General features: G+C 43.4%; 1 protein-coding gene across 2 annotated transcripts in view; it reads left to right on the plus strand.

The window, feature by feature from the left end:
* The window catches only part of ADGRG5 (adhesion G protein-coupled receptor G5), a 651,384-nt gene that overhangs the window by 479,539 nt on the left and 157,148 nt on the right, over positions 1–14,697 (plus strand). For both annotated transcript variants that reach the window (XM_069654199.1, XM_069654209.1), the window contains one exon: positions 8,886–9,007. In XM_069654199.1, the coding sequence (XP_069510300.1) occupies positions 8,886–9,007 (122 nt within the window). The remainder of the gene's footprint in view (positions 1–8,885; positions 9,008–14,697) is intronic.

The following is a 14,697-nucleotide window of genomic DNA, read 5'->3' on the forward strand; positions in this document are numbered from 1 at the left end:
TGTGGCCTAGATACAAAAAGAAGAAGTTGATTTCAATGTTGTGAAGGGTACAGCATCCGAGCGTAGCATACCCTTCTGACAAAAAAGATAAGGGAAAACTGAAATTAAATATGGAATAAGTACTTGCTGAGCAGCTCGGTAGCTGACGTGGACCAGATCCTTGATGCACCGTTCAGGCGGCCTGTGGAGTATGAAGCAGTGGCATATGTGCTTGGTGAGCCCTTTGGCAGCCGACGAGACACATATCCTTGGGGCGCAGTTTAGGCAGCATGTGGCGTATGAAGCATTGGGATATACGAGCCCTGATCTAGTGGTGAGAGGTCAGGTAACGTGCTGGATGAGACGTTCAAATTGACTCCAGATGACGTGTCTCCATGTCCAAAAGTGAGTTCATACGGGCCGCGGTCATGACATTGTTTTTCTTTTCATTGTGCATTGTTGGGGAAGCAGATGGCACAATGTGGTATGTGTATCCTTTTCAAAACGTGTGTCATGTGGTAATATTTGGGTGTTACCTGTGTTTAAGTATCCAGTATGAGTAGTGTCAGATGGGGCAAGAGGTGACATGTAGAGGTGTCAAGAACCTCTCTGTGTGCATCAGAGCAATGGAAGTTTTTGTTACCGTGAGCATACGGTATACTTACAGGGACTAACTTTCTTCTAGATTTTCCAGGTTAGAGGTGCAGCGCGCCATGGACTTTTAGTATTTGTTGACATTTTATTTAAGGGGCAAGGGTGTGTCTGAAGTAGTTTGAGAGCCTGAGTTGTAGGCTAGAATTAATCTTTTGAGGATTTTCAGGTTAGAGCTGATAATCAGCATGGACTCTTAGCTACTCAATTTTAAAGTTTAATAAGAAAAGAGTTAATGTATTTTAATAAAGCCTGTTGAGAAGTATGTAGGCATGAGTGAGTGGATGGAAACGATTTCCACAAGGATTGTGGGGTCGCGCCTTCCCAGTGTAAGTATGTGGGTATGGTGGGTGTATGGTGTCCCACAAGATTGGAGGGTAGCGCCTTCCAGGAGTGTGTGGGTGTATGGTGTCCCACAAGGTCAGAGGTTAGCGCCTTCCAAGAGTGTTTGGGTGTATGGTGTAGCACAAGGTTGAAGTGTAGCGCTTTCCATGTGTGTGTGTGTGTTGGTATGGTGAGGATTGGAGGGTCGCGCCTTCCCAGAGTATTTGTGCATGTGGTGTCCCACAAGGATTGGAGGTCGCGCCTTCCGTTAGAGAAGAGAGAGAGTGAGTAGAATGTATTCCGTACCAAATTAGGGATGTAGGCACATCCCAATATGTTTGAAGAGTGCTGCATGGGAGCCAGCAAATGTAGAGACGGGGGGGACGCTCTCCATGTACGGATGCAGAGCATGTTGGGGGGACGCTCTCCAACCATTTTGTGTGAGTTGCATCTCTCCTTAAAAAGATGGCTTTAGTGTGTTCCCTATGTGTATCCTTTTGTGGTTTTGTGTGTGTGTGTGTAGGGAGGGAGATGTGTTGTGAAGTGCTTGCAATGTATGAATGTGTATGATGAGCTGAGAGAATGTTGGTGTGCTGTGGCGGAATTTATGGGTGTGAATGCAATGTAAAGGTTCTAGGACTAGTCAGTTGGTAGAAGTTAGCCTGGCTGATGGGGTCCAGAGGTTTGCTATAAGATCCTGTAATGAACTATGAATAAAGCTTACCTGAATAATTTTACCTGACTGTTGTAGGGATCTTCTTTCCAACACAAACATTTTTCTTTTCTAGAAATTATAAATGTTGTCATTTCTCTCCTATCTACTACCTACCTTGGAGAGATTTGTCCTTTTTTATTATAAAAGACTGTGCAGAAGTTATAAGTCCTTTCATTACTAAATGTACATGTAAATGTACAACTTCCTCAGTGTATTGCCCCAACCATATTAAAATACGCTTGGAATACACCTCTTTTGAAAAGAAATCTTCTTTGGACCCTAATACTTGCACTGACTACTGCCCTATCACGAACTTTCCTGCTGAAAATACTAGGCGAAGTCGCTGCTCAGCAGCATCAAATATTCCTTGAAGAGCATTCTTTGTTAGGCGATCACCAATCAGGATTTTGCCCTCACAGAGGGACTGAACTTATCCTCTTGGATAGCAAGCACTCTCTTCTCTGATTGTAGACTAAGGTCATATTGCCTAATTATTGATGCTGGATTTGTAAGCAGCTTTCAACATCCTGTATCCTAATATACTATTAAGACATGTGGAAAAGAATCATAGCTTCTAAAAATAGCTTAGACTGAATTTCAGAATTTTTGACAAAAGGAACTTTGAGAGTCAAATTAGACAATTGTATCTCTAATCCCACCCCGGTAACATATGAAGTCCCACAAAGCTCATATATGTCCCCCTTGATGTTTAATATTTATAATAAGCCTTTTCATGATATCTTAATTGAATTGGGTGCTATATTCCAGAATTATGCAGATGACACCCAAATCATGTTTAAATTGAATGGGAACTACAACTTTCTCAGATACAATCTGTATTTACTCAAATTGACAAATGGATGGCAGAAAATTTGCTTGGTCTTAAGCAAGACAAAACTGTTATTTTGTTAGTCATGCAACACCTTTATTGTGAAATCCATTCCTAGACAATAATATTGAAACTCAAATGAAAGTGAAAACCCTGGGATGCTTCTTGACTCTTCCCTATCAATGATTCCACTTAATAATCTGGTTATCAGCTCCTGTAATTACTACTTGGTGTTTAAGCCATGGGTGGTGTAAGGGGTCAGAAATGAGAGATGGACACAAAGTTGTAGTTTTCTCAACGTTGACATATTTATTAAAATTAAAAGGGGTTGGTATGAATGCCTATCTGTCTCTATCCTAATCTGAAGGTTCCTACCTAGCAAACTAAAAGCTAAAGAAAGATGACCTTTTGTCCAAATGTATCTGATCCTCACAGTAATACATACAATCAAAGTGCCAAAGGTAAATATGTCTGTTTTTAGTTTAACCGAAGTGTGCAAAAGTTCAAACTTAAATTTCCAGCAAAGCAATCCTTATGACCATGGTTTGATTCCCTTCCCCTGAATCAATTCAAGAAGACCTTTGAAAGAGTTCTGTTTCAACAATGCTCTATTCAGTTCAATGACAGATGTCTCTTTCATCCAACACTTCCTTCAAATGGGTAAAGGAAATGTCTCTTTCACAAAACCTTGTTAAAAACCAAAGCACCTGTTTCTTCCACAAAGATTCTTCCCAATTTACTTAGATTGATATCACGAACCTCATTTCTATAGAATACTTTCGTCAGGACAGCACAGAAAATGTCTATTTCACAAAGTATTATTTCCAAGATTCAAAAATGATTACTTAGATTGATGTCACAACCATCCTTTCCATAGAATACATTTGTCAGGACAGCACAGCAAATGTCTCTTGATGCACAATAGTTTTTCAGGGGGATAAAATAATGGTAAGGCAAATATCTTCTTTCCTCAGTACTCTTTAGAACAACAGAGTTTTCTCCTTGAAGGCAACTGCTTCTTTCCTGGTCTGGTCCCCTGCCAGGAATGATTTCAACTTCATACACAACTCTTTTTATGACAACAAAGTTCTCTTCTTGAAAGCAACTGTTCTTTTCCTGGTTTACTTGCCTGCCAGGAATGATTTTAACTACACACAACTGTCAATGGTTTCTCTGCATGTGGCAATGTTTCTCCCCACCAACATCTTATAGGAGGAGAAATGTACAATGGTTGTCTGTTTGTTTGCTTCTGGCAATGTGGGTTCCAAGTTTCCACAGACTGGTATCCCTTGTGAGGAGAACCACACCCTTTCTGCCCTTCTTTCTCTTCTTTATAGTCTTTTGGCTGGTGGCAATGCAGGTTCCAGGTTTTCCCAAACTGATATCTCATGTGAGGAGAATTGCACCCTTTGTCCTTCTATCTCTTCTTAATAGGCTCTTGGATGGTGGCAATGCGGGTTCCAGGTTTCCCCAAACTGATGCCCCATGTGAGGAGAAGTGCACCCTTTTTCCCCTTCTTTTCTTCTTGGCTGGTATTCACAATTGTCTCTGAATTGTAATTGTCCCTTATGGAGCGCCCTGGGTTTACCTCTCTCTTTAGGTTGACTCACCAACTTCTTTCAGCGTCTCTGTGTTGTCTCATGTTGCTGCAGGGTGGTCTCGATGCAAGCAGGACCTCGGTGCACCCTGCGACTTCTACTCCAACTGCAAACTCTTCCGTGGCCTTCACTTCTACTTCTGCTTCTCTTGCCGGCCCTTCACCTGCGGCTGGGTTTTCAGTTTAAATGTCCTGCTCATCTGATAAGAATACAAACAACTAGACTGCATGGTCTGCTTTACATCACCATTGATCCTCATTAACTCTTCACTTCTCTTCCTCATCCCAGTAGAATAGGCATTCTGGACATTGAAGTCCATAATGTTTTTAGATTTCCCCAAGTTATTTTGTTTCAACTGATGGTTAGACGAAACAGAAGATGTCATATGAACATCATGCGCAATAACCTTAAGTTTAGGATTTTTACCTAAGACAGAACTATTGCAGTCAGGGGGTACCACCCGTGACCCATATATTCCCAAAGTTGAAAGGTTATTCTGTTTGGGTGGTTTCACTGATGCTACCTGTTGGGCTGTACCATGGGTTGGTTTTGCGCAGTAGCATCATGCCATTAGGTATTTGGGAATTATAGGATCTTCATCCTCACAAAAGTACAAATACCACATCTCTCCTAAGCGAGTCACCAATTCTCCCTGACAGCCATCTCCTCCCATGTGATCCTCCCTCGAGAATGCCACCCCCAGGGTCACAGTCAGGTAGCGGCTGCCTTCCCCTGGCCACTTGGGAGGAGACTTTAGGCTGGGGATCAGTGATGACTCTGCAGGATTCATCACAGTGTCCACTGAGCACTAAGCTCATCTCATCTGCCCTATTCTATCATAGGAGCCAAGTTACATTATTCTAATGCATTATACGCTGGAGCTGCTGATTGCACTTTCCAACATCTACACATTCTCCAAAATGCAACTGCTCATATTGTTACCAACTCCTGTAGAGATGGTCAGAGTTCTGTTTTACCTACCCTTTGCGGGTTACAATGCCTCCTGATTAAATCTAGAGTTGCCTTTAAACTTCTAATTTTTGGTTATGCCTCTAACTGCATCAAATAAAGAGTAAAGCTACACACTTCATCTCATCCTCCTATACTATCTCTCTAAAGATATTCAAAATATGCAGAGCACTTGGCAAATCCTGTACTGTTATTGGAGCCAAATTATGGAAAAGTGAAAACGTTTCTGTTTTAGGTTTCCATATACAGAGCAATAAGTCTGTGTTCTACAACAGTATTTTTTTGGTCGAGCGCTGTAATACCTGGGTGGCAGTGCCTGTTTCCAGACAAATACAAAATTTGTTTGTTAGTTTATTTATTCATTTAGTATGGCGCGCAAAACCCAGAGGTAACAGGGCGCAACAGAGAACAGGAAGATAAGAATGCATAAAAACTTACTTACAAGGTAAGGCACAATTGAGTATAAGGCAGAAACATTGCATTTCGTAGAATCTGGTGAAATGGCATATATACATATATACATACAGTAGGTTACATTTCGGCTGGTCATTAAGGGAATGTACATATGTACAGTCAGGTTGTCTAAGGTCTGTTGGTGTGGGTCAGGTTGGCTAAGGTCTGTTGGTGTGGGAGTGCTCGGATCAGTCATGGGGGTCGTTGGATCGTAACCAGGTGAGAGTATTTTGTCTGAAGCTGTGGTAGGATTGGTCTGTTCTAATGTTGAGTGGGAGAGCATTCCAATGTTGTACTGCCATGACAGGGAAGCTGCTACCGCCCGTTTTCTTTTGTTTGAATTTGGGTACCTGTAGGCAGTAAGAGTTAATGGATCTGGTGGGGCGGGTGGAGATTCTTTTTACAATTCTGGTTGCGAGTTACGGGGGCTGCGTTGTTTAGGCATTTGAAGGTGAGTGATGCCGTTTTGAGTGATATGCGGTCACAGATTTTGAGCCATTTGTGTTCTCTTCTTTTGTTAGAAATGTGTTCCTTGGAAGGTAGGTTAAGGGCTGTTCTAAGTGCATTGTTTTGCAGTGTTTGAAGTTTGTTGATTATGTAATTGTTGGTTCCTAGGTACATGGCATTACAATAATCAAGTCTGGAAAGTATTAGGGCATTGGCGATGATGATGCAGCTGGCTTGAGTGAGGAATCCTCTGCTTGCCCTGATAAGCTTGCATGTGTAGGCGGTAGAGGATGCTAGTGAGTTTACTTGTTTTTTTAGTGACAAGGCTGAGTCAAGGTGGAAACCAAGAGTTTTCACAGTTTTGGCAACTGTGATGGTGTTGCCATCAATGTTGAATGCCTTGTAGTCGGAGCTGAGTTTTTTTGGGTTGGCGTTAGAGCCGAGGAGCAGGATTTCGGTTTTCTCATCATTCAGACATAGTCCTTGTGTGGCCATCCATGCCTGAATGATGAGGTATATTTTGTTTACCAATGTCGTATCTGAATTGAAGTTGCCCGAAAGGGGTATGAGGTTCTGGGTGTCGTCTGCATAGTTGGTGTATGTAACACTCAGTCTGTCCAACTTGTCAAATAGGGGCTTGGTAAAGATGTTGTAGAGGGTTGGGGAGACGCAGGAGCCCTGTGGTACACTGCAGGTTATTTTGATGGGGTCTGCTGAGGCTAGAGATGAGAAGACTCTCATAGGTCGATTGTCCAAAAATGATTGGATCCAGGCTATGGCCTCTTTTGAAAAGTAGGCAGCTGAGGCCAGGTCTTCGCACAGGACCGTGTGATCTACCAGGTCGAAGGCCGCCGATAGATCGAGGAGGAGTAGCATGGCGGTGTTTCCTTTGTCGTTGATCTCATTGATCTGGGTTTTAAGATCAATTAAGGCTGTCTCTGTGCCGTGCTGCGGTCTGAATCCGGATTGGCCGGCACCTAGGAGTTTGTGAGTTTCAAGATATTGCTGCATTTGTAGGTATGCTACTCTGTCTATTATCTTCAGCAGGAATGGCACTGTGGTGATGGGCCTGTAATTAGTGGGAATAGCGGGGTCTAGGGTTTGCTTCTTGAGGAGAGGCAGAACCCAGGATTCTTTGAGATTGCTTGGTATGGTGTTGGAGGAGAAGGATGCTGTTCAGAAACCCTATGCCCAACACTGGCTTCCACACATTGTAACATGCTCCATAACTCTCAAGCTAGGTTTGTGCTATAAACGATAAAATAAATAAAATAAGAAGTGTCCGCCACAATGCTTACTTCTTAAGGTCTCTTTGCCAATTTCATCCATGCCATTATATACACCTTAGCTATCGCGAAGCAGGGCAAATTCAGGGAGATCATCCTCTTCCATTCTTACAACCACAAATTGCACTCACTCTGGAAAGTGACGGCTTCTGTTTGCTGTGCCTGACACCATTCATTTTGGGTGATGAACCCATGCGTCTGGCTGACACAGCCATTTGCCAATTTAGGGAGCCAATTTGTTATAATACTGTTTTAAATCATATATGTAGCCCTGAGTGGGGCTTTGAAATCTTCCCGTCTTTCTTTCTCTAACTCATAGAATGATTTGATTCAGTGAGCAACCTGGATTTGTCCTTGTCTGAATTGGTATTACCTTATTCCTGTGCTGTTGCTCCCTCCCAAAATCCTGCTTACCTGAGACGTGCTTAGAATTGAATCTGTTTTTTTGGAATTGTTTTACAGTATTTTTCTAGCTATAACGATCATGGGCTGTGTAGTTTCCCAAGACAAATGTCCCCAGTAGGTTCCTTGTGTTGACCAAAGTATCTAATGCATTAGCCGAACACTTCAAAATTCTTGGTAAAAACGTGTTATATATCATGTTATTACATATGAGACATCTCATACCACTAAAACGTTCTCCAAACCAAGTGTCCCCCAAGTCTAGCAAGACCTAAAGGTTATCGAATAATTGCCATTCTCCACAAGACTTGGCTCCACAATGCCCACCAGCCCCCAAAACCAAGACTGCTGCCAAGTCAAGGTAGTGCCAAGTGCAGGGGCATCTGCATCCGCTGCTCGCAATTGCCTCCAACAGTTGCAGGGCCCGCTCAGCCACATGGCAAATGTCCAGCAGCAGCTTGCAGGAGTGAAAAGCCTAAGTGCATCCAGGAAAGCCCATTCGACAAAGAAAAGAAAAAGGGACACCTGAACCATGAACCAAGGCTTATTAAATGGACCTACACAAGAACATAGTAAATGAACTGAACAACAGACTGAAGAAATCCCGACCCAACAAATGCAGCATGACCTATGATAATCTTGGAAATATCCCCCAAAATAAATCAGGCATCCCCAAATGAGAGAAAGACACCGAAGGTAAACTTAGCTGCCAGAGGAGCGTCCACACTTTTTTCAGTTCAGAAGAAATGATTGGTGTGCCTGCACTTCAGAGGTTCTATAGTTAGGGTCCTAAAAAAAGAAAAAAGCAATTCACGTCCTTTGCTGGTGATGGTTTAAGCATAAATACAACAGATAGCAAAGTGCATAAATTGGCCACATCTGGCCTTACAACAAAACTCACTTTCTTTGTCCCACTTCCTCCTCTTTTTCTTTTGATTTGTTTTTCTCTCTATCACGTTCTTCCCTTTCTTCTGACACTTTTTGCCCTCTCACTGTGTCTCGTTCTCCACCTCCCTTTGCTTTCTTCCTCTCAACTGCCTCTTTGCTCCCTTTTATCCATTGCCTTAAACTTTCCCACTCTTTCAACATTTCTGCCATTCGGTCTCTCTTCTTCTGTGGCGGTGGGAAAGTGAAGTAATCAGGGAAACACGGTAGCTATATGGTCTATGTAAATGGAAATAATCTTCATGATCTGGATCTTAAGAAGCTAACGTATATGATCTAACTTGCAGCAAATCTCGACAGCTCCATTGGATGCCTGGGTTCTGGCGTCAGCCACATACATCACTTATGCTGGGTGTGGCATCTCGGCAGTGGCCGCTCTCCTCACTATCCTGATGTTCATATTTTGCAGGTAAGACATAACTGCTATTCCATACCCTATACTTTTAATATCCCCAGGAACTGAGTGTACCAGCTTTGAGCACATGGGACTGGAAATACAAGGGTTATTCTGGGTTACTGAGATCCAAAAACTTGAAATTAAGCGCTGGACAGTGGTTCCTTTGTATCCAATGAGTATCAATTTCCACACATATTAGGTGTTTGCAACATTTGTTGATTTATTTTTCCTTCAGTAATTCACACATTGGTTGTCACTCTTGTGACCAATATATTCTTTGCTAAAACTTCATATGTGGTACAGAGTATGTGATATACTTTTATTCCATTAGTGCCGACACGTGTTTCAACCTTTGAGGTCTTTCTCAAGGCTGCATATTAGTGACATGAGTGACAGTGTGCAAGGTGACAAATATAGGGTTAGCGTGTTCCCGGATGGTTGGAATTGAAATTCCTAAGTTCAGCAATGGTAGAGGGTGACACCTCTTACTCTCGGGTGAGTGTCCGTATAGTCCCCTAGTCTAGCGGTGATCTGCTTCAGACTGGAAATACATGCCTGCTGCCAAAGGTGCCACTAACTGGTTTGGTGCAAGAAGGTCGCTAGAATGGCCCAACCAGCATTACATTTCTTCCTTTTGCATGGTAGGTGGTGCCAAAATTGCTCTTTGGCTGAATGTCCATATAATAGAGGTGCGTAAGCCCATTGGAATGGGTCCCACAAGAAGTATGGAAAAAGGAACCCTGAATGGTTCCCTCACACTAGCACTCATTGGGTCTGTGAAAAAACGGACCATCCCAGAGGTCACTCCAGCTGTCCCAAAAAGACAGCTGATATGAGTGCCTTATGCATGGGCCTACTCTAGGGGGATGTGTTGCTATGCAGCATACATCCCAGACAGTTCTTCAGCCTCTCTTCTAGTGGTGAAGTTAAGTTCCAGAAAAGATTTTGTGGTTCTCCCTAACACTCAACAGCTTTTCCATTACATTATACTGTGGGATATGCCCACCAAATTAGAGACACTGCTGCTATTATGACTGTTGTAGACAGTACTTTCTTTGGGCCCAAGCTTCTGTCAAACATTCCTCTGACGTCCACCAACTTGTTTAGTGGACCCCTTAAAGCATTCCATATTGTGATAGCTGATAGGAAGTTAACCTTCCCTGTCAGTATCCAAAAAAATGTCCCTGGCAATGTTTTGTTTGGGAATGACTTGAAAGACAGAGGCATCTTTGGTTTTACCTGTGACAAAATGACTACTGACCTGTAGAAGTGCCGGGATGAGTACTGGTTTCTAAACTCCTACTAAGCCACACACCACTTTTGAGCTAGCAGTGATCTCAGTCATAAAGGTAACACAGCTACAACGTGAATGGTACACTGCCTTCTCCCCTTTAAGTTAGCATGGGCCAAGGGCAGGCTATACTATTCAAGAGGGATGTGAGCCAGCAAGGAAATATTCAAACAACCATAATATTGTGGTATCAGTATAAAGGGAATGTCCAATAAAGGTTCTATTAAAAATAGGTGTTTTTCATTAAACTGAACATGCAAACAAACTTAATATAAGCGCCAATAACCCACCCATGTAAAGGGATACATAGAAGATGCAGGCATTTGGATGAAAGTGGCACTTGGGGTTTGAAGGCAGGAGTAACAGGCAGTTGTCTTTAGCAGCAATGTTCAAATTCAGGAATGTGTCTTAAAAGGTAAAGTGTGAGATCTTACATGTTACTAGGAGTCATAGAGCAAGGTTCGGGGCAGAACGTTAATTAGATACCTTAGTGTCTTCCTCAGAGTGCATAGAGACCCTTTCCTGGGTCTCTGAAGAAAGGTGAGTCAGTCTTATGGCCTTCCCAGCCAGGAATGTTGCCATGGACACTTGCAGGGCTGACCCTTCGGCAGGCAAGTATTTGGCACTACTGCCCAAGCAGCAGGCAGCTCATTTCCAGCAGAAGCTCCTTGGTGTGGTGTAAAGCCCTGTCCAGGTCCTCTGAGGAAAAGTGAGGGCTTCCTCTGCCCTTTAAAGCCAGGTATGTTGCCACAAACACTTGCAGTTGTTTCTGCTTTTGCAGGCAGAGTCCTGGGTACCATTGTCCATGCAGCAGACAGCCCCTGTTCCAACATTAGGTCACTTCAAATTTTCTTCTGAAGTGGTTTAGGAGAGGATTTGTCTCCCTTCTAGAAAAGCTTCTTCTTCACCCTAAGGGTGCCACGTCCCCTCATATAATCATTTTGCCACAGTGAGCCGTTTCAAACCTTCTGTAAGGCTGTAAGGAGACAATCTCAGCTGTTAAGTATTGCCTTCTGATGTCAGTTTCCAGAGGTTCTAGTATGCAGAAAGTGGGGAGGGAGCACAGGGTATGTGGCCTAGGATTTTTTCTAGATGGTGGATCTCCTTTCTTGGGCTACTCTAAACATCACCCACTCCCTGTATGCCTTACACCAAATAGACTCCAGTCATATTCATGGTGCGATTTCCTGTTCTGCTGACAGGGTTTCCTTTGAAACACTAGTCTCCTCCTTACACCCTGGGGATATATCATGTCCCTTTGAAACACTTGTGTATAAGTGCATAATAAATAAACAATCAATCTGGGAGGGAGAAAGCTTCTAGGGCTGGACCCAAATGTTTGTTGTGGATTTAACTCAGCCCCACAGAGTAATACATACAAAATCTGACAGTTGTATGAGTCACTAGAAACAAGATTGACAGTACAATGACACATTGTCAATTATACTTGTATCTCCCATGTCAAATCAGATATAGCTTTATTTTTATATTTAACCAAACTTCCCCAGGTAGAGGATTTTTGCCACAAATCTGTGTTGCTGCAATTTTGCGGCCAGGTTTGGCCATATTGGTTGGGCCCTGCCACCCTACCCATAGCTGTGGTTTTAATTTTTTGGTTAGTGGGTGTCCTTCCTGGGTCCTCCCTTTGGTCCTCCTGAGCGTCTTCCAGAACTATCCTCCTGGTGATGCACCTGGGGTTAGGCAGGGCATGCGCCTCGGGATAGGAAGCCCCCTACCTCTGCTGTTTGTGTGGCCCTTCCTGGGTTGCCTCTACTTCCTTTGTTGCTCCTTTTTCTGCTGACTGGCTACTCTTTTTTACCCATCGACCCGCCCGGGTATGCTTGGTCATATCCTCAGTTTTCCTAGGGTCTTCCTCGCTGTTGTTTTCACTCCTGGCAGGTGGATCACCCTTCGGAGTAAGCGGATTGTTCTTCTTTTGGATAGTCTGGGTCTTCGTTGGTCTGTAGTTCATGTCTCTGTGTGACCGAGTTCCGTAACTTGACTTACAACAGCAGATTCCTACTGTCCAAGTTGTTTCGTCCTTCTTGTGCCTTGTTTTCAGGTACAGCTGCCCTGAGTACTTACCTCATGGCCCTGAGCTGGTGGAGTATTCGCCAAACTCACTCTTAAGGGTTTCTGTAGGTCCCATTGTACTGCATTTTGTCATGGAATTATATTGGGCCAAACCCTGCTTTACTTCTCTTCTTCTTGGGGTTTCTGGGTCTAGAACTTGGGACTGCAACTCTTCCTAATAGTCACCTTTGGCCTCCACAACTAAACGGGAGCTGTCTTCTCCACACCTGTGGGAAATACACTTCCCCATAACCACAGCTCAACCTACAGACTTTGTCACATTGCATCCGATGGAGGACTTTTTAATTCACCTGAAACTCCTTTAAAGTGACTTGGTAGGTACTCGCCTGTACACGGACATTCTTCCTGGCTCCCTCTTTTGTCCTTGCAGTTTTAAGCAAAAGATATGGACTTTGAGCATGTATCATAAATGTTTATGTATTTTTACATTTCTACAAATCACTCCTGTATTGGTAATCTCATCCTACTGTGTAAACCTTCTGGCTACATTTGTACAACTCTATTTCTAGGGGTGCGATGAGAATGTATCAGCAGGCTCGGACTGTCCTATTGGGCAATGCCTGAAGTGCCAGCCTTTGATTCTGGGGTGGGTCCGTTTTTCTTTTGCAGAATGGAACACTTTTTTGGCCCAACTAGTCCAGTTTCATAAGTTACTCGCTAGTTTTAACCAATATTATTAAGCAAATATGTTTCAAAATGCATACATCATAACATATTCGAACTAAAACACCTCCTTGGATAGTACTTTTTCATTGGTGCCTGGATGGATTTTATGCCACGGTCCGACCCTTTGTATCGGTCTGATTCTATCAGTCTGAATGTGTCCTTACATTTGGTGGCCGTGTAGACTTATTAACTCCTTTGTAATTCCTCTAGGGGCTACATTTATTGTCTAGTGTGCTTTTATATTGTGTATGTTACTATGTGCTAGAGGTGAGGGGAAATCGCTGCAACTCTTTTCTGTGTGGCATTTTGGGTCCTGATCATTACTGTATGTTTTTGTTGTCTATGGTTTCCTTTTCTTCTGACCTCATAGCCAATATGTAGAGTGCCTACCACAAGGTAGTGGGCTAACAATTAATGTTTGAAGTAGGTACGGTCTTCACTGACCATTATTGTTTTTATACATACTCTGTGTGTTACTGTATGCTTAACGTAAATAATTATTTGACCTAATTCTATGTGCGATTTTTCTTAAAGTGCTTGATTTTTCAGTATACAAGTGTAGTATATTCTTTTGAGAGGACTATTGGGACTAACTCTAAATTACTGCCATCCGTTCTCCCTCCCTTGTGTTAAGCCTAATTGCTCAGCCACAAGCTACCATTATAGAGAGGTCTGATCTCAAAGCGCACTATATTGCTGGACCCATAACATAGCTAGACCGACCCTGTTTTGCCTGAAATTCCAGCTAAACGCTTGACTAATTATGTTAGACTAGCAATTATCTTGACTGAATCTGTGTTTAGCAGCCAATACATGTGTATAGCTGATTATACTGCTGGACCCATAACACATAGCTACGCTGTCTGTTTTGCTTGAAATTCTACCTACAAATCTTGACTCGTGTTTGACTGCATGGCTAGCAATTATCTAGACTGAATGTGTGTTAAGCCTCCTCTACATCCGTACAGCTAACTATATTACCTCATGCATACCTAACTGATAAACTGCTAATCATTGAGTTAGTCATCACAACAATTTTGTTCTCACCATACTGCTCACTGAATACCTAGCACATAGCTGGATTTCACTCTTTGTAATTCCTTGCATACCAAGCTGTGAGGCAGCGATGGACGCCTTGAAAGAGGAGAAGAGGATGCGGCCTGTGGCTTCTTGCAGGCTGTGGCTTCCCAGGGAACTGATCCTCTGGGGGAACATTGGGAGTCCCTGCCAACCTTCCGAAGAGGTTTTATCAGAGATGCTGAGGTCGGGTCTGGGGGAGGTGGCAGAGGCTGCCGTGGGATGTGGAGGGGCTATGGTTCTTTGCGGGCAAAACAGTGGTTGCAGGCAAGAATGCCTGGGCTCAGTGGGAGAGGCGGGGCCAGTGCTGTAGTGACATGGCGAGGTACAGGGGCTGAAATTAAGCCTGAGTCGTACCAAAGCAGGGAACATTGCGACGCGGGGAACCCTCAAAAGGTAGTTGAACACTTTTGGGAAGTCGCTGGAATGCATTCTCAAACCTGCCGTATCACTTACCAGAGAAACGGGAACAGAAGAGCAACTTGCGTTGTAGAGATGTAGGGAGGGCTGCGATGGCTGACGCCATGCAGGTGGGCAAAAAGCAACATGTCGGGAAGGCATGGGGCAGATCCTG

Source organism: Ambystoma mexicanum, chromosome 1p (assembly GCF_040938575.1).
Source record: "Ambystoma mexicanum isolate Mex_15411 chromosome 1p, UKY_AmexF1_1, whole genome shotgun sequence".
In the NCBI taxonomy this organism is placed as follows: Eukaryota; Metazoa; Chordata; class Amphibia; order Caudata; family Ambystomatidae; genus Ambystoma; species Ambystoma mexicanum.